The sequence below is a fragment of the Sapajus apella genome, unplaced genomic scaffold, assembly GCF_009761245.1.
Source record: "Sapajus apella isolate SASKATOON/1434 unplaced genomic scaffold, GSC_monkey_1.0 scaffold171, whole genome shotgun sequence".
In the NCBI taxonomy this organism is placed as follows: Eukaryota; Metazoa; Chordata; class Mammalia; order Primates; family Cebidae; genus Sapajus; species Sapajus apella.
In genome coordinates this window covers 2,009,321-2,029,227 of record NW_022437111.1, presented here as the reverse complement: position 1 = coordinate 2,029,227, position 19,907 = coordinate 2,009,321, and the positions used below count along the sequence as shown (strand labels likewise).

The following is a 19,907-nucleotide window of genomic DNA, read 5'->3' as shown; positions in this document are numbered from 1 at the left end:
GTTTATTTGCCTTTTTTTTTTTTTTCTTTTTTTTTTTTGAGATGGAATCTTGCTCTGTTGCCCAAGCTAGAGTGCAGTGGTGTGATCTTGGCTCACTGCAACCTCTGCTTCCTCAGTCCAAGTGATTCTCCTGCCTCAGCCTCCCGAGTAGCTGGGATTACAGGCACATGCCACCATGCCCAGCTAATTTTTTGTAGTTTTAGTAGAGATGCGGTTTCACCGTTTTAGCCACGTGAACCTGTTAGCCATGTGAAACCTGACCTTGTGATCCACCCACCTTGGCCTCCCAAAGTGCTGGGATTATAGGTGTAAGCACTGTGCCAGGCCTCGTTTGCTATTTTATGAGAACTGCCAGCTCTGGAAATCCAAGCTCATTAAAGCCTCTCTCCACTGCTTCCAGTCACATAGTTTAGTGAACATAGTTCCTGTTCCTAACAGTTCCATCTCAGAATAGGTGGGGTCCCTCTTTTTTTGGAACAAATAATTGCTGAAGATTATATCTTATTTCATTATCTCAAACATTTTATTATTTTTTTTCAAGATGGAGTGTCTGTTGCCCAGGCTGAAGTTCAGTGGTACGATCTCAACTCACTGAAACCTCTGCCTCCTGGGTTCAAGAGAGCCTCCTGACTCAGCCTCCCAAGTAGCTGGGATTACAGGTGTGTGCCACCACACCCGGCTAATTTTTGTATTTTTAGTATAGACGAGGTTTTGCCATGTTGGCTAGGCTGGTCTCAAACACCTGACCTCAAGTGATCTGCCCGCCTTGACCTCCCAAAGTTCAAGGATTATAGGTGTGAGTCACTGTGCCTAGCCTAATATAGAAAATTTCAAATAAAAATGATGTCTTCTAACACATTATAGTGCAGGGTACAGGTGATAGATTCATCTTTTGTTTGTCTACGAGCATTTTTATTTTGCTTTTTTAAAACATATTTTGGCCAACTATAAGATTTTAAATTGTCCCAAAGGTTTTTTGGGTTTTTTTTCTCCTTACTGAGTCTCACTGTGTTTGAGGCTAATCTCAAATTCCTGGGCTGAAGCAATCCTTCCACCTAAGCCTCCAATGTAGGGCAGGACTATGAGCATGAGCCTCCACACCCTGGAGCGTTTTTTATTTGTTTGTTTGAGACAGAGTCTCACTCTATAGCCCAGGCTGGAGTGCAGTAGCAGGATCTCAGCTTACTGCAATCTCTCTGCCCCTGAGTAGCTGAGTTTACAGGCATGAGCCACCACACCCAACCTTTTAGTTGCTTTTTGAAGTTATCAGAGATCTGCCTCCTCCTTTTATCTGAACCTTCCTTTCTTTTGTTCTGTATTGTTTATTTTGTGCTTAGCAATCCCTTCCAGCAGAATGCAAACATAGTTTTTTCCCTAACAGCAGCATTTTGTTTTGGAAAGGAACTTTGGTTTGTTAGTTTCATGAGATCATAGGGCCTAGACTATTCCACAGTTTTAGACATATTTAAACTCTTTGCACTCATTCACATTGGAGTCTGCAGAACTACTCTCAGTTTCAAATGTTTTTCTCAGAATGGTCTGCTGAACTTTCCAGTGAATTCTGGTTAATATTTGGGGGTTCTCCTCTTCCGAAGCCTGGGTGATGCCTGCTGTCTTCCTTCTGCATCTTTGTGGGCAGATAAGTGGGAAGTCACAACCAACCAACAGCTCCAAGACTCATTTGAAAAAGACAAAAAAAAGGCCGGGCACAGTGGCTCACGCCTATAATCCAAGCACTTTGGAGGCCAAGGCGGGCGGATCACCTGAGGTCGGGAGTTCAAGACCAGCCTGACCAACATAGTGAAACCCCATCTTTAAAAAAAAAAAAGATTAAAAAAAAAGGGAGGGGTTTCCAGAAAAGACTGATTATGGACACCAAGATATGGATATAAAGCTTAGGCATGAAAACGTTACAGTACTATTTCAAGGGATGACATTTTGAATAAATACAGAAGCTAATGATTCAGAAGTATGTAAAAAGCTAAAACATGCACAAAAAACCATTGCTTCCTTTTCTTTATCATCTATACAGTTTTGTTTTACTTAATTTACTTGTACATGTTGTGTTTAGATACACACAGTAGACAGTAAGTTTGTTATTATTATTTTAGATGGAGGATCGCTCTGTTGCTCAGGAGTGCAATGTTGTAATCTCAGCTCACTGCAACCTCTGCCTCCTGGGTTCAAGTGATTCTCATACCTTAGCCTCCTGAGTAGCTGGGATTGCAAATACATGCCATCACACCAGGCTAATTTTTTTTTTTTTTTTTTTTTTTTTTGAGACAGAGTCTCACTCTATCACCCAGGCTGGAGTACAGTGGCACAATCTCGGCTCACTGCGACCTGCCGCCCGGGTTCAAGCAATTCTTCTGCCTCAGCCTCCAGAGTAGCTAGAATTACAGGTGCCTGCCACTGTGCTTAGCTAATTTTTTTATATTTTTAGTAGAGATGAGGTTTCACTATTTTGGCCGGGCTGGTCTTAAACTTCTGACCTCGTGATCCATCCACCTCAGCCTCCAAAGTGCTGGGATTACAGGCGTGAGCCACCATGCCCAGCTTTTTTTTTTCTTTTTTTTTTTTGAGCTGGAGTCTCACTCTGTCACCCAGGCTAGAATGCATTGGCACAATCTCAGCTCACTGCAACCTCTACCTCCCAAATTCAAGTGATTCTCCTGCCTCAACCTTCCAAGTAGCTGGGACTATAGGCATGTGCCATCGTGCCTGGCTAATTTTTGTATTTTTAGTATAGACGGGGTTTTGCAATATTGGCCAGGCTGGTCCTGAACTCCTGACCTCAAATGATCGTCAAATGACCCACCTCGGCCTCCCAAAGTACCAATGAGCCACGGCACCTGGCCAGGTTCTTGTTTTTAAACAATTTACAGTAAGTAGTTAGGTTGTGGAAATCACAATGCACCCTTATAGGATGAGTGGGATGGGAAGTGGTTATCTTAATATTATATAAAAAAGTTTCTTGTAGCTTAGAACAAAATTCCCAATAATAGTATGCCATAGACATATTCCAGAAATATTGTATCACAAACTACTTATTTGAAAGCAAAGAATATATGCCTGGTAAAATGATGTTATTTAATTAAAAGAACAGGCTCAGAATATTTAAGATATGGCTATCCAAAGTAAATACAGTTTGAGTAGAATAATGTTATTAAATGTGAGCAGAAAAAAATAAGTATTTCTAAGTATATTGGATTTCAAATATATACATATAAACTGCAAAAATATTATAAGTTTAGGAATATGTACATTTAAAATGGGATAAAATATGTTTTATATAGGTTATTTTCATCTACGTTCTTAAGTGGCATTAGTGTATAGTTTTATCTATAGTGTTTATTTTTGCCTGATTTTAGTATTGGTATTATGGACTTTTAAGTATAAGAAGGGAGGTCCAAGTGAGGACCTTTCCTCCTTTTATTTTTATTTTATTTATTTTTCTAGAGCCAGGGTCTCTTTCTGATGCCCACACTGGAGGGCCGTGACCTGATAGTAGCTCACTACAGCCTTGACCTGGGTTAAAGTGATCCTCCCACCTCAGCCTCCGATAGCTGGGACCATAGGCATGTGCTATCACTCCTGGCTAATTTTTTAAACATTTTCTATAGAGACAGGGTCTCATTATGTTTCTCAGACTGGTCTTGAATTCCTGACCTCAAGCAATTATCCTGTCTTGGCTTCCCAAAGTGCTGGGATTACAGGTGTGAGCCACTGTGCATGGTCAAATTTTTGATAATTGTGGGTTGTTGTTTTTTTGTAGAGATGGAATCTCACTCTGTCACCCAGGCCAGAGAGCAGTGGCGTGATCTTGGCTCACTGCAACCTCCACAGTGAGTGATTCTCCTGCCTCAGCTTCCCTGGTAGCTGGGATTACATGCATGCACCACTATGCCTGGCTAATTTTTATAGTTTTAATAAAGATGGGGTTTCACCATGTTGGTCAGGCTGGTCTCAAACTCCTGGCCTCAAGTGATCCACCTGTCTCAGCCTTCCAAAGTGCTGCAATTGGCCAGGCGCGGTGGCTCATGCCTATAATCCTAGCACTTTGGGAGGCCGAGATGGGTGGATCACCTGAGGTCAGGAGTTCAAGACCAGCCTGGCCATTATGGTGAAATCCCATTTTTATTAAAAAAAAAAAAAAAAAATGCTGCAATTACAGGCATGAGCCACCACACCTGGCCAATAATTTCATTTTTTAAGAAAAAACACTTTTCCTTTTCGTTGCCATTTTAAAAAAACTATACTTCTTCAATCTTCTACACACACACACACACACACACACACACACACACACACATTTTTGCAGTTCTGCTAGAGAACTTCTACACATATTTATTTTTATTTTATTTTGAGACAGAGTCTCACTCTGTCACCCATGCTGACACATGACTGTGCAGTGACACAATCATGGTTCACTACAGCCTCAGCCTCCCAGGCTCAAGCAATCCTCCCACCTCAGCCTCAAGAATAGTTGGGACCACAGGCACATGCAACCATGCCTAGCTAATTTTTAAATTTTTCGTTCAGATAGGGTCTTCCTACATTGTCCAGGCTGGTCTCAAACACCTCCACTCATGTGATCCTCTTTCCTTAGCCTCCCATAAGTGCTGAGATTACAGATGTAAGCACATCATGCTGACCACATTTGATTTCTTATGATCTTTTCACCGAAGTAGTGAATAGAGCCTCAGAAATCCCGTAAAAGAAAAAGCCCTACCAGGCATGGTAGAGAGAGAGAGAGAAAGAGAGTGAGAGCACCTATTTGCCAGACAAGTTGGACTAGGTTCCTGAATAAATAAATGAAGAGAGGAAACCCATTTTGAAGAGTGGGTTATATTCAGGTGCAAAGACATGGGGTTTATTCCTAGTTTCTTCTATTTCATAATTTTTTTTTTTTAATTTTGGCTAGCTCTTGCACAGAATATTCCTAGTTTCTAGAAAAATGAAAGTGTGGAAAAGATGAGAAGACAGAAGCTACTATCTACTTTCCTGAGGTTAGGTAGGGTAGAAAGACTGAGTAACACAGAAAAAAAGTAAAACAGAAAGCTTTTCAGTGCAGGTGGGCAAACTGAAAATCAAGGGAGCCAGCTTCCATAGTGAACAGACTGAATGCAGAGAAAATTGAAAAGGTAACTGATGTCCTATCAGGGACAAAATCTCAGAAAGCAGAGAACAGAGCGTGGTTACCCAGGGCTCAGCCATTCAGACTCAAGACTTGGAATCTGCATTTTCTGGATCCTAATCCTGGCTGGAGGAAAGGCATGGGAAATTCACAGTGGTGATTTGTTTTTTGTTATTTGTTTTCTTGGTTGGGGGAGAGATCGGTAATGTAAATGTAACCACCCCTTCTTTATCTCTGCCCTGAAGCAACATGGAGAAGGCATCAAGAACGTACTTCATTCACCCGCGAACAGTATCAAGAGCTAGAAGCTCTGTTTCGTGAGACCATGTTCCCAGATAGAAATCGTCAGGAGAAACTAGCTTTGAAACTCGACCTACCAGAATCAACAATAAAGGTCTGATCCCTGAGGTGTCCTTGGTACCCCATCCAAGCCACATTCACCTGTCCAGCCTCGAAATTCCCCACCATTCACCATGCCCCACAATAATATTCTATTTATTGAGTATCTACTGAAACAGTACTAAACTGGGGGCATCGCAAACACTGGCCTCAATTTCATGCAGTTTGAAAGACGAGAAAAAATGAGGTTCAGAGGCAGAGTGACTGGGCCACAGAGATAATAAGTAGTGTTGCTAGAATTAAAACTCCAGGAATCTTGTTTTTAACACTGTACTATAGAGTTCAAATAGGAGAAAGCCTCTCATCCAGACAGACTCCTCACTGAGCGTCTTTTCAAAGCAAAGGCCTGCCATCTGTTTATTCATAATGCTACCAACAAACAATACTCCCTCTAACCTCTGAGCCTGCTTAAGCCCATAACATTTTTCTTGTACTTTTTTCTTTTTTTCTTTTTGAGATGGGATCTCACTATGTTGCCCAGGCCAGTCTCAAACTCCTGAGCTCAAGTGATCCTCTTGCCTCAGAATCTGTGCTGAGATTACAGGCGTGAGCCACCGTGACGGGCCATACATTTTTATTGGAGTATTTTTCATAGTAGAGACCTCCTAAAATAATCCTTGAAAATCCTTCAGTTCATATTCTTCACCTATCCCTAGATCCTAGATCCCTGAACTAGCCTCTCTTCTCGAGTTCATGACCCTGTCTCTGAACCCCCAGCACAAACTCTGAAACACACCCCCTTTCTTCCTTCCTGGGGTCCCAGACCTGATCTTTGTCATCCCTCCTATTGACTCCAGTCATGCCCATCACTGCTCTTGCAGAACGCAGTGTCACGGTGAATTGGAGAGGACATGAAGATTATAATCTGGCTGTTTTCATTCAGGAGAAGCCTCAAATGCCTTCTCTAAGAACAGACCATCATCTCCTTTCTTCCTCCACTCCCAGGTTTGGTTCAGGAACCGGCGATTCAAACAGAAAAAGCAGCAGCAGCAGCAGCAGCAGCAGCAGCAGCAACAGCAGCAGCAGCGACAGCAGCAGCAATCAGCAATGCTACCAAACCAGATCCTTCTATCCAAGAAGGATGTGCCCACCTTCCTGAGAACATCTATCGTTTCTTATGCTTTTTCTCCTGTGGTTTCAGATTTCTACAGCTCCCTTCCACCTCAGCCCTTAGGCCCTTCCAATTGGGCATGGAACTCTACCTTCACTGAGAGTCTCACAAGTGATTTCCAAATGCAAGATACTCAGTGGGAGAAGCTGGTAGCCTCAGTTCCTGCTTTGTACTCTGATGCCTATGACATATCCCAAGTCATAGAACTGTATGATCTTCCTGATGAGAATGAGATAACCAGCTCTTCTTTCCACTGTCTGTATCAGTATCTCTCACCCACAAAACACCAGGTAGGAGGACAGGGTTCCTCTCTCAGCATCTTTGCTGGTCCATCTGTAGGCCTATCTCCCATACAAACCTGGCCCAGTATGACAAGCCAAGGCTTTGAAGCCTACAGTCTAACAGACAGCCTAGAATTCTAGAAAACCTCCAATATGCCAGCCTTTGAATTTCTCTGATCAGAGTACTAATAAATATGGATCATTTAGAAAAGAGGTCTTTTTTTTTTTTAAAGATGAGGTTTCACCATGATGGCCAGGCTGGTCTTGAACTCCTGACCTCAGGTGATCCACCCACCTCAGCCTCCCAAAGTGTTAGGATTACAGGTGTGAGCCACCGCACCTGGCCTAGAAAAGAAGTCTTTAAATTTAAAAAAAAAAAAATTTTTTAATAAAAAAAGCAAAAAGAAAGAAAAATGGCGGGGTGCGGTGGCTCACTTCTGTAATCCCAGCACTTTGGGAGGCCGAGGCCGTCAGTTCACCTGAGGTCAGGAGTTCAAGACCAGCCTGGTCAACATGGTGAAACTCAAAAAAAAATTTTTTTTAATTAAAAAAAAAAAAAATTTTTTTTTAAAGAGGTCTTGCCTCTTGTACCTGACTGTGTTTTTTTTTTTTTCCTTTGTCTGGTTTTAACCCAAACATCTGGGTCTGTGTCTCTTTGATTTCCATGCAAATATTATGAAAAGAGTTTTCCAAATATAGCTCAGCACTATGCAATCAGCCCCACAATTCTCCCTGAGAAGCCTTTCTAGTCCCTTACATCGCCAGTGAGACCACAAAATTCCCTTCCCAAAGCTATCTTGGATTTTCTAAAAGTAGGACAGTGGTTTTGGGGGTTATCCACTTTATTTATTTTTTTGCAACTAAGTCTCACTCTGTCACCCAGGCTGGAATGCAGTGGTATGATCATGGCTCACCAAAGCCTTCACCTCCTGGGCTCAGGTGATCCTCAGCCTCCTGAGTAGCTAGGACTACAGGTGCCCACCACCACACCTGGCTTTTTTTTTTTTTTTTTTTTGAGACAGTCTCACAATGTCACCCAGGCTGGAGTGCAGTGATGCAATCTCAGCTCCTGCAACCTCCACCTCCTGGGGTTCAAGTAATTTTCCTACCTCAGCCTCCCATGTAGCTGGGATTACAGGCACCTGCCACCATGCCTAGCTAATTTTTGTATTTTTAGTGGAGACGGGAGTTTGCCATGTTGCCTAGGCTGGCCACAAACTCCTGAGCTCAAGTGGTCCTCCTGCCTCGGCCTCCCAAAGGGCTGAGATTACTGGTGTGAGCCACCTCGTCTGGCCAAAACAGTTTTTAGAAATAAAGTATATTAGTCCAGGCGCAGTGGCTCATGCCTATAATCCCAGCTCTTTGAAAGGCTGAGGCAGGCAGATCACCTGAGGTCAGGAGTTCGAGACTAGCCTGACCATAATTTTTTCTCTATTGCTTTTCTATTCTCTATTTCATTTGGAAATATGAAATTTTTCCAAATGAAAATTTCATTTTCTTGGGAGGCTGAGGCAGGAGAATCACTTGAACACAGGAAGCGGAGGTTGTGGTAAGCCAAGATTGTGCTATTGCACTCCAGCCTGGGCAGCAAGAGCAAAACTCCATCTCAAAAAAGAAAGAAAATATATCAGACAACAACAAAGGAACAATTAACTTGAAATATACAATAACTCTGAACTTGTATATACTTAAAAACAAATACCCAAAATATATGAGGCAAATTTTAACAAAAATTAAAAAAATAATTTTTTTTCAGAGTCTTGCTCTGATGCCAGGCTAGAATGCAGTGGTGCAATCTTGGCTCACTGCAACCTCCACCTCCCGGGTTCAAGCGATTGTCCTACCTCAGCCTCCCTAGTAGCTGGGACTACAGGTGCGCGCCACCATGTCCAGCTAATTTTTGTATTTTTAGTAAAGACATGGTTTCACCATGTTGGCCAGGATGGTCTTGATCGCTTGACCTTGTGATCTACCTACCTCGGCCTCCCAGAGTGCTAGGATTACAGGCATGAGCCACCGTGCCCTGCTGAAAATTAAAATTCTTAAGAAAATGTCACCAATATATAGTCATAATGTGGTATATTCATACAACACTCTCAATAATTGATAATAACAGTCCAAAGAAGCCAGAGAGAAGGAAAGCTTAGAGCAGAAGTAAATGAAATAGAGAACAGAAAAGCAATAGGGAAAAAAACTATGAAATCAAGAGCTGGTTCTTTGAAAAGATTAACAAAATGGCAAAGGTTTAGCTAGATTGACAAAGCCCCCAAAAGACTCAAATTACTAGAATCAGAAACAAAAGTCAAGATTTTACTATAAACCTTGTAGAAATAAAAATTATTAAAAAGAAATACTATGAACAATTGAATGCCAACAAATTAGATAATTTAAATGAAATGGACAAATTCCTAGGAAGCCACAGAATACCAAATCTGACTCCACAAGAAATGAATCTTATGAATAGAGTTTGCTATGGTATGAATGTGTCCCACACAGCTCATGCATTGGAAACTTAATCCCCAAAGCAAGTGTTGAATTAATGCCATTAAATTAATAGGAGTGGATTAGTTGTCTCAGAAGTGGGTTCCTGATAAAAGGATAAAAGGATGGGTTCAGCCCTCTTCTCCAAATCTCTCTCTCCCCCACCCCCCCCCCCCACCTTTCTCTCCCTCTCCCCGCCCCCCCTTCTTTCTGCCATGGGAGGATGAAACATGAAGACCCTGGCTAGATGTCGCCCCTCCATCTTCCATCTAAGGCTGGAAGACTTCCTAGCCTTCAGAACTGTAAGAAATAAATCTCTCTTCATAAATTACCCAGATTCAGGTATTCTGTTATAACAACACAAAAACAGACTAAGACAGAGTTATAATAAGCACAGAGATTGAGTTGACAATCGAAAACTTCCCACAAAGAAAAGCCCAGTTCCAGATGGCTTCACTGCTAAAATCTACCAAAATGTTTAAAGAAGAATTAACACCAATCCCTCACAACTTTTCCAAAAAACAAAAGAGGAAGGAACTCATTTTATGAGATTGATATTACCTGGATACCAAAGCTGAACAAAGACACCATAAGGGAACTATGGACTATAGTGAGTATCCCTTATTGGAAATGCTTGGAACCAGAAGTGTTTTAGATTTGGAGTTCTTTGCATTCAGAATATTTGCACACACATAATAAGGTATCTTGGGGATGGGACACCAGTCTAAACAACTCATTTATGTTTCATATATACCTTATATACATAGCCTGAAGGTAATTGTACAATATTTTAAATAACTCTGCATGAAACAAAGTTTTGACTGCATTTTGACTATGACTCATCACGTGAGGCCAAGTGTGAAACTCCCCTCTTATGGTGTCATGTTAGAGCACAAAGAGTTTTGGATTTTAAACCATTTTGGAATTCAGATTTTCAGATTGGGGATGCTCAACCTGTAACATCTCTTCTGAATATAAATGCAAAAATCCTCAATAAGATCCTTTTGTAGCTCATGAGCATGATGACTGGGCATTCACACAGATGTGTGAGAGTGCCACCCTCAAACCTCATTTCGACGTTGGCACATTACCTATCTGACTAGAAAAAAATCCTCAATAAAATACTAACAAACTAAATTTAGCAACATATAAAAAGAACATATACCAGACCAAGTAGGAATGGAAGATTGTTTCAACATAAAAAAAATTCATCAGTGTAATACAAGATATTAATAGAATAAAGGACAGAAACCACATGATCATCTTGCTGGGCACAGAAAAGGCATTTGCTGAAGACTCACATTCTCTCTTGATTCACTCAACAAACTAGAACAAACTATCAAACTCCTGTCTTTCAGCTTGATAAAGGTCATCTACAAAAATCCACAGGCATCATACTTATCAGTGGAAGACTGAATGCTTCCCCACTAAAATCGGAACAAGTGAAGTGTGGCCACCCTCACGCTCACCAAACACAGTGAGAACATAGTGCTGGAAGTTCTCGGCCAGGGGAAATGGCAAGAAAAGAAAGTAAAAGGCATCCAAATTGAAAAGAAAGAAGTTAAAATATTTCTGTTAACAGATGGCATGACCTTAAAATCCTAAGGAATCCACAAGAAAACTATTACAACTAATAAACCAGTTCAGCAAAGTTTCAAGATACAAAATCAATGTAGAAAGTTTTTACAATTTTCAACTGCTATTTGCTCATTCCAAATAAGCTTGCCTCCATGGAGAAATATGTATGGAAGAATCCAGGGGAATGGTTAATTCGATGGCTGTTAATCACAGCTGAATTTAGCACACCTGCTCTGAGTCAAAATACATTCAAATAACAGTGGGCATTGTTGAGCATCTTGTATATGGTACATATCATTCATGTGCCTTATGTGTATTGACATAGTTACAGGTGGTTACACTAAGTATCATCGCCATTTCACAGTACGGAAAACCAAAATAGAAGATGGTTAAGTAAATTGGTCAAAATCACATACCTAGAAAACACTAGTCAGAATTCTATAGTTTCTTTCCTCACAAGATAGCTGAATGAGTTTATCGAGATGATAAGATAAAGAACATCAGATTGGGAGTTAAACAAGTTCTCTGTGGCTTTCCTCTGGCTCTTCCACTAATGAGATGTGTGATGTTGGATGAGGAATTTCCCTCTTCTGAATCTCCGTCTCCTCCTCTGTAAAAAGAGGGAGTTGGACGAAATGATATCTAAAGCCTCCTACAACCTCTAATTCTCTCACAGTGGGTTAGCTCTACACCTGGCTTCTGAATTACAAACTCTCCCTTTCCCAGCCACCTAGGAAAGACAAGGGCCGGGGGAGGACAGACACTTACTTGTCATGACAAGAGACAGGAGAAACTAAAGCAGGAAAGCATGTCACTTGCACAAGTTGCTGCTTCAGCCAGTGATGGGTTTAGGTGAGGAGCATGGTTATAATTAGAGGAGCAGCCGGTCCTGAATGCTCTGCCAGCCTCCTCCAGCACAGCTGGGCCAGCCACTTGCACATGCAGGAATCTGAGAGGCTTCTCTAGCCTTGAAAGTGATCCTTCTTAAAAAGATTTTCCTCCTTCCTCAAGGGATAGAAAACCTATTGGTATAAAACCTTACTTCCCATTCAGTTTCCTCTGCTAAATGCCACTCCGGTAGAGGCTGAGTGTTGATAAATACAGGGGAAGGAAAAAGTCGTAAGCTGAGCCTGGTCACATTGCCCCTTGTGATATAGTTTTATTTTTAACTTCGCAACACTTGGACTATTTCTGTTGAAGTTTTCTCTCCTTTCCCTGCCTTCCTAACAGAACTCTGTCCTCTATTGCAGCTGATGCACCCTGGCCATCTCCCGGCAATCTGCTTACTTGCAGTGAAGGGTTCAGGTGCAAGCAGATGCTGACTCAGCCCGTTCCATTAAGGTAAGCATTCAAGCAGGAGCAGGTGCACCATGACGAGGACCTTCAGAGGTGAATATGCAGATGAAGCTGAGCTGCATATCACTTTTGTGTCCTGGGGAAGGGGATGATTGTTAAGCAAATTAGTTATGTAAAGATGTGGGGGAAAGGCTGGCACTGAGAATAAGATACAGCCATGCCTAAGTTTCTGCTTCCAATATAAAAATCTTAGAGCAGGTGGAGTACTTGCTTTCTGACAGCTTAGGTTCTTTCTTCTATAATCAACCAGAATAGTTATGTGATATCTGTAAAGTTACAACATGGTGATGGTGGTGGGAAGGGGGAGGGTGCAGGGGAGTGGAGGAGGTGGTAGGGAAACAAGCAGAAGGCCTAGAACCCAGAATTTCTATTTTCTTTCTTTTTTTTTTTTTTTTTATTTGGGAGAGTCTCGCTCTGTCACCCAGGCTGGAGTGCAGTGGCATGATCTTGGCTCACTGCAACCTCCGCCTCCCGGGTTCAAGCTATTCTCCTTCCTCAGCCTTCTGAGTAGCTGGCTAATATTTTTTGTATTTTTCGTAGAGATGGGGTTTCATTATATTGGCCAGGCTGGTCTCAAACTCCTAACTTTGTGATCTACTCGCCTCAGCCTCCTAAAGTGCTGGGATTACAAGTGTGAGCCACCACGCTCAGCTCTATTTTCTTTTCTTTCTTTTTTGAGAGAGAGTCTTGCTCTGTCACCCAGGCTGGAGTGCAATGGCACCATCTCCGCTCACTGTAGCTCCTGCCTCCCAAGTTCAAGTGATTCTCCTGCCTCAACCACCTGAGTAGCTGAGACTACAGGCACCTGCCACCACACCTGGCCAATTTTTGGATTTTTTTTAGAAGAGACAGGGTTTCACCTTGATGGCCAGGCTACTCTCAAACTCCTGGCCTCGAGTGATCCGCTGACCTCAGCCTCCCAAAGTGCTGGGATTACAGGTGTGAGCCACCATGGCTGGCCCAGAATTTCTATTTTCTATTTATTTAATTTATTTATTGTTATTATTTTTTGAGACAGAGTCGCACTCTCTCACCCAGGCTGGAGTGCAGTGGCGCAATCTCAGCTCATTGCAACCTCCACCTTCTAGGTTCAAGAGATGCTCCTACCTCAGCTTCTTGAGTAGCTGGGACTACAGGCCTGTGCCACCAAGCCCAGCTAACTTTTGTATTTTTAGTAGAGACGGAGTTTCACTATATTGGCCAGGCTGGTCTTGAACTACTGACCTCAAGTGATCCACCTGCCTCAGCCTCCCAAAGTTCTGGGAATACAAGGATGAGTCACTGTGCCTGGTCAGAATTTCTATTTTCTTTTTTTTTTTTTCTTTTTGAGATGGAGTTTCGCTCTTGTATCCCAGACTGGAGTGCAATGGCATGATCTCGGCTCACTGCAACCTCTGCCTCCCGGGTTCAAGCGAATCTCCTGCCTCAGCGTCCCAAGTAGCTGAAACTACAGGCACATGCCACCATGCCCAGCTAATTTTTTAATTTTTAGTAGAGACAAGGTTTCGCCATGTTGGCCAGGCTGGTCTCGAACTCCTGATCTCAGTTGATCTGCCCACCTCAGCCTCCCAAAGTGCTGGGATTACATGCGTGAGCCACTGTGCCCGGCCCAGAATTTCTATTTTCTAAGGTCTAAATTCTGTGACTTTTTCTTCAGCCAACACTTGCTGTGTTTAATTGCAAGTCATTCTCACGCAGCTTAAGCTCATCTGCTGTGTCACACTATCAGTTAATAAGCACAATTGTATTTTCTGCATGTACTATTGAAACTCTGTCTGCAGAGTTTAAAGCCATTTTTTCTCCAACAATATTCTCTAAGTGTGGCCCTCTCCTCCCCAGCTCTCTTGAGTCCAAAGTGCATCCATGGAATATAAGTGAAATATTTTTAAAGTTGAAAACCTTGCATAGGATTGTGCATGAAAACCAAAGATTGTTACAAGGTTGAACAATTTTGCATATTCAGAGGGACAAAAGTAAAATGACTAATGATACTTGAGGTTTTAAAAGTTATAATTATAGATAGATAATTTCTTGCTTCTAGAATAGCTGTATAGTGTTGCATGCACTAAAAGTTGGCAGGGTAGGGGAGCAGTGTTTATTTTCTTGTTTTTCACTGGTTCAAAGTTCAGCTCAGGACATCCTGGGAAGTGGCCTATGCAGCAAAAGGGATTCTGTACACTCTGACCTTTGAAGTGTACAGGCTAACGCCACTGATGCCAAGTAAAAGGAGACCTAAAGCAACTATTCAGAAACCCTAACTCCTGGTTCCTTCCTGTCTGTCTCTGTACCCTTCATATGTACCCCATGTCTCCACTATAGGTGTGTGTCTGGGTTATAATTATGCCTGTTTTCTGGGCACAAGCAAATTCACTGTGTATAATCACCTAACTTCATTTAATTTTTCCAGAGCTTCCAAGCACCAAGGTCTCCAAGGTGTATTCTGGGGTGCTGTCCTGGTAAAACTAGGGTGTGTTGGCTTACAAGTAACCAAACAGACAGATTGACTCACAGCTACCCCTAGATAATCCAGTTACTTTAGCACTTTCTTGGCCAATACAACAGTAATTTAGTACAATAGTACTAGTATGGAAGCACCAGATGTGAGAATTAACCAGCTAATTAAATAACTAATAAGTATAAAGGTAGAGAGATTTCTAGTATAGGTGGAGAATTCAGATTCTGAAGTGGAATGGATCTGGGAGAGGGTAGTTATGTTTTTAGGATACAGTGAAGGTACTGGAATTGCAGCCTGGAAGCAAAGGATTATGGGCACAAGTGTTGTCACCAGTGAGGTATGTGCCGGCAGTGGAAGGAGGTCTGACCAGACTATCAACAGAGGGTGATAATACCTCTTAAGGACCCACCAATGGGTCTAATGTGGGAATTATCCTCAGCAGATTGATCTTGTTAAAACATTAGGAAGACAAATGGATTACTTTATAATTAACTTTATACATTTTCTTTCCCTACAATTAAATTTTTCCATAGCAGGGAAGCAGTTCAACAATGCCTAATTAAAGTAACTAATTAATTGGCTGGTTAATAAGTTAAAAGTTAAAAATATCTTTGACTTTTAACTTTTAACCTTGTCACTTTCACTGAAGTTAAAGCTCAGAAATAAATCATTATTGCCAGGGCTAGCCACATGACAAGGCTGAATAGTTTAGTCACTGACATCATGTGAGGGGTGCTGAGAGGGCCCCTTGCCTAAAAATATCTCCCTGACATCAACTCCGTTTGCCTACTAACTTTAAAATTATAGAAAAGAATGTTAAAACTATTATCTGTTAATCCCATTCTCTTTTGCTTGAGTCAGTGATTTAAATACACCTGCCATAAGTGTTAGCATGACTTTGTTGGCCAGCAACACTTGGTCACCACCTCCTCCTCCTTCTTCCAGGCTTTGTCCTACTCTGCCCTTGGTACCATCTAAGCTGCCAACATGCCTTGGCCATCAACAAGCAGGTAGCTTTATGGGGTGCTGTGATTTCTACTGACTTTCTCAATAAAACATCAAAGTGCAATAGAAAAAAAAAAAAAGGGAAATAACTAGAGCCAGAGACTCTGGGAGCATAGGCAAGACATTTCACTTCTCAGAGCCTCAGTTTCACCTCTAGGAAACAAGGAGGTTAAAACATATCCTTTCCTTTCAAAGTGAGGTACTATCCTATGAAATCTGAAAAAAAAAAATATCAAAGTGAGGTCCTTAGACATCAGCTTCATCTGGAGCTTGTTATAAGGGAAGAGTTTCAGGCCTCACCCCAGTCCCACTGGATCAGAATCTGCATTTTAAAAATGCTGCCTGGGTGATTCCTTTGCACGTTGAAGTTTGAGAAGCTATGGAATAGCAGATTTCTTGTTATCCGCCTGATCCAGATTTTGGATTCTATGACTGCCAAGTGTTTAAAAGAACAAGTACTTTAATCCCCTGCAAACAATCTGGCCAGCGCTCAGAGTATCTGTTATAAACCCAGCCCACTCAGGTCTTTTCTTCAGTGAGGCCTACATTAACCTAAAGTGAAATGATTTCTTTTTCACCTTAAAAAAAGCAGTCCCAATTAGCATACATCTGACATCACTCTACTTTCTCCCTAAATTTGTTTCGAATTATTCTCTCGGCTTTTAAAATGCTGCCCTTTTCCGGGTTCAGTTTAATTCAATTCAATCCTATTCAATGTTTGTTGTCTGAGTGCTGGGGGCAGTGTTGGCTCTACTCACTCTTCAGTCCCTAGGAGCCCATTCGGTGGGTCCTTAAGAGGTATTACCACCCTCTGTTGATATTCCGGTCAGACCTCCTTCCACTGCCTGCACACACCTAGCTGGCAACAACACTTGTGCCCATCACTGGAACCTCCCTCACCATTCTCACCATCACGGCAACTTTGCCAGGTTCTGCTGACTCCCGCAGCCAATAGCAAGAGAGAAGGCAAGTCTCAACAGCCATGCTTACCGTTTTTTTTTTTTTGGACGGAGTTTCGTTCTTGTTACCCAGGCTGGAGTGCAATGGCACAATCTCGGCTCACCGCAACCTCCGCCTCCTGGGTTCAGGCAATTCTCCTGCCTCAGCATCCTGAGTAGCTGGGATTACAGGCACGCGCCACCATGCCCAGCTAATTTTTTGTAGTTTTAGTAGAGACGGGGTTTCACCATGTTGACCAGGATGGTCTCGATCTCTTGACGTCGTGATCCACCCGCCTCGGCCTCCCAAAGTGCTGGGATTACAGGCGTGAGCCACCGCGCCCGGCCACCTTTTTTTTTTAATGAGCAGAATAATGCAGATGAGCAATAAAAATTACAGATTTTGGCCTAGAAAACAAAGATGGCTTCAAGTTGTCTTTATGGCATCTAAAAAGTTTCAGTCCTGAAGCAGTACTACTTGAATTCCTAAGTGCTTAAGGAATGGTTTGTGGTGATTAAAGGGGCCCCAAATTGGAGGGAAGTATGGAGGTTTACATTCTTAAAAGAGGGAATAATTTTTTAAAAAATAGATTGAATATCATCAAACTGACAGTGGAATATAAGATACATTGAAATGAGGGTGATGGAAAATGGAAAGGTTAGACATGGGCTAGATGAAGGCCTGGAAGAGGGAGGTGACCGTGAGAATGACTTTCCTCACAGAGTGACTCATCTATTACACACTCCCTATTTCATCTCATCTGATGCTCATGCAACCCTATGGGTTATTACTATAGGCCCTATTTTAGATTTGTTGTTGTTTGGATGGAGTTTCACTCTGTCACCCAGGCTGGAGTACAATGGCGCAATCTTGGCTCACTGCAACCTCTGCCTCCCAGGTTCAAGCGATTCTCTTTCCTCAGCCTTGCAAGTAGCTGGGATTACAGGTGCTCACCACCAAACCCTGCTATCTTTTTGTACTTTTAGTAGTGATGGGCTTTCTCCACGTTGGCCAGGCCGGTCTCAAACTCAAGACCTCAAGTGATCCACCTGCTTCAGCTTCCTAAAGTGCTGGGATTACAGGCATGAGCCACCATGTCCAGCCTATAAGCCCTATTTTTGAATTAATAAATTAGCTCTAGGGAGATTATCTTATTGAAAATCACTCAGCTAATTCGTGGGAGTGCTCATTGACTTACTTTATATTGGGGGTATCAGGTAAGGACTCTCTGTAGAGGTAACATGTAGGCAGAAAACTAATTGGCAAGAAGGATCCCACAATGCAAATACAGATCAAGAGAAGAAATCTCCTGGTAGAAAAAGCAGGTACACAGGCCCTGCACTGGCATAAGTGACAAGACCAGAGCAAAGTGCACAACGGTGAGAGGTCAGGTAGAAGGGCAAGGAGGGGAGAGCTCATGCATGGCTTCATGGGCCAAGAGAAGTACTTCAGAGTTTATTTCCTTGTGAAGGGAATCAACTGGAAATTTTAAGTGGGGGAGTAATAACCTAGTTTTATAAATTGCTAAAAACGATGCTTTCTGCTGGTGAATATGGCCAATCCATTCTTCCCAAAACATGAGCTTTAAAATTCCCCTCGCAGTCAACATAATATGATTTAGAGTTAAATGCTTCAAAGATTCACACAGAACTAGATTTTACTAGATGTGCTAGATGTAGTTTAAATGGAATATGAGTTAGTGGAAGGACCTGGTGTGTGAATTCAGACATGGCACACGATGGAAGGAGTGTGAGACGGATTATAAAGCCTTTGCACTACACCAGTGACAGAGGAAGATGCCTGGCATTGGGCAGTGGTGGAGATGCAATAAGTGGGTAGAATTTGCCCACTCCCTTTTCCAGATCTTTCGTCAAGGCCTTCCCACCTAACTGGCAATCTTCCCACCTTGGTCTCCAACAGTGCTGGGATTACAGGCATAAACCACTGAACTGGGCCCAATTTACTCCTTTCTGCATGGTCCACACAGCACCACAACCTGCATCAAATCGAGCTCCTGCCCACTTGGCAGGTTCTAAATGCTTCTCTATTTCTTTAAAAAACAACCTATGCCTCAAGCTTGCGCACCTGGTCCTTCTACTATCCTATGTTTCATTTAAACTACATCTAGGCTGGGCGCGGTGGCTCACGCCTGTAATCCTAGCACTTTGGGAGGCCGAGGTGGGTGGATCACCTGAGGCCAGGAGTTCAAGACCAGCCTGGCCATCATGGTGAAACCCCATCTTAATAAAAAAAAAAAAAAAAATGAACTACATCTAGCACATTCCTTGTAGATCTTTGGACTATTTAAGTCTAAACTATATTAGTTTGACTGCTATCTCCTCTAGACAGGGGAAATTTAAAACATATTTTGGAGAAAACAGGTTGACCATATTTTTAACTTTAGTTCATTTTAAAGAGGATAGAACATACTGTTTTTTCAGACAAGAAGCAAGAATTTAAATGTGAACAGAGGGCATAGAAATTAAAAGGGAAATGGCACCTGAGTAGCCATACTCTGTCTCAGGCATAGATTTCTGTCAATGTTTTCACAGTGAAGAGTTTCTATAATCTAAGTGCTTTGATTTAGTAGGTGTTTCATTTTTAATATCAGAATCCATATTGCAGTATATACACACAAACATATATATATACATATTTGGAGATGGAGTCTCACTCTGGTACCCAGGCTGGAGTGCAGTGGCACAATCCCAGCTCACTGCAACCTCTGCCTGGGTTCAAGATATTCTCATGCCTCAGCCCCCCGAGTAGCTGGGATTGCAGGCGTGCATGATCATGCCTGGATATTTTTTGTATTTTTAGTAGAGAAAGGGTTTTTCCATGCTGGCAAAACTGGTCTCAAACACTTTATCTCAAGAGATCTGCTTGCCTCAGCCTCCCAAAGTGGTGGGATCATAGGCATGAGTTACTGTGCCCGGCCAAGATATTTATACACATACACATACACACACACACACACACACACACACACACACACAGGATTTTGCTGTTTTGTCCAGGCTGGAGTACAGTGGCATGATCACGGTTCACTGCAGCCTCGACCTCCCAGGCTCTAGCAATCCTCCCACAGTAGCTTTCCAAGTAGCTGGGACTACAGGCATGCATCACACTTGGCTGATTTTTTTTTTTTTTTTTTTTTTTTTTTTT

At 42.2% G+C, this 19,907-nt stretch overlaps 2 protein-coding genes and 1 non-coding gene across 5 annotated transcripts in view; all 3 read left to right on the top strand.

Moving 5' to 3' along the window:
- Positions 1–6,335: 6,335 nt before the first annotated feature.
- ARGFX (arginine-fifty homeobox) lies at positions 6,336–7,105 on the top strand. Its single transcript, XM_032267722.1, is given in 2 exon segments — positions 6,336–6,371; positions 6,482–7,105. Coding segments are annotated over 2 exon segments (660 nt in total).
- A 3,302-nt stretch (positions 7,106–10,407) lies between these two features.
- On the top strand, positions 10,408–10,510 carry LOC116542687. The gene has a single exon (XR_004265323.1). It is a non-coding gene; the product is annotated as a small nucleolar RNA U13 (small nucleolar RNA).
- Positions 10,511–11,923: 1,413 nt separating this feature from the next.
- The window catches only part of FBXO40 (F-box protein 40), a 36,472-nt gene continuing 28,488 nt past the window's right edge, over positions 11,924–19,907 (top strand). The window contains exons 1-2 of one of the 3 annotated variants that reach the window (XM_032267681.1): positions 11,924–12,015; positions 12,238–12,328. The gene's annotated coding sequence lies outside the window, so the exon portion shown is untranslated. Of the gene's footprint in view, positions 12,016–12,153; positions 12,329–19,907 lie in introns of those variants that run through there. The other 2 variants (XM_032267680.1, XM_032267684.1) reach the window with 2 other exon arrangements.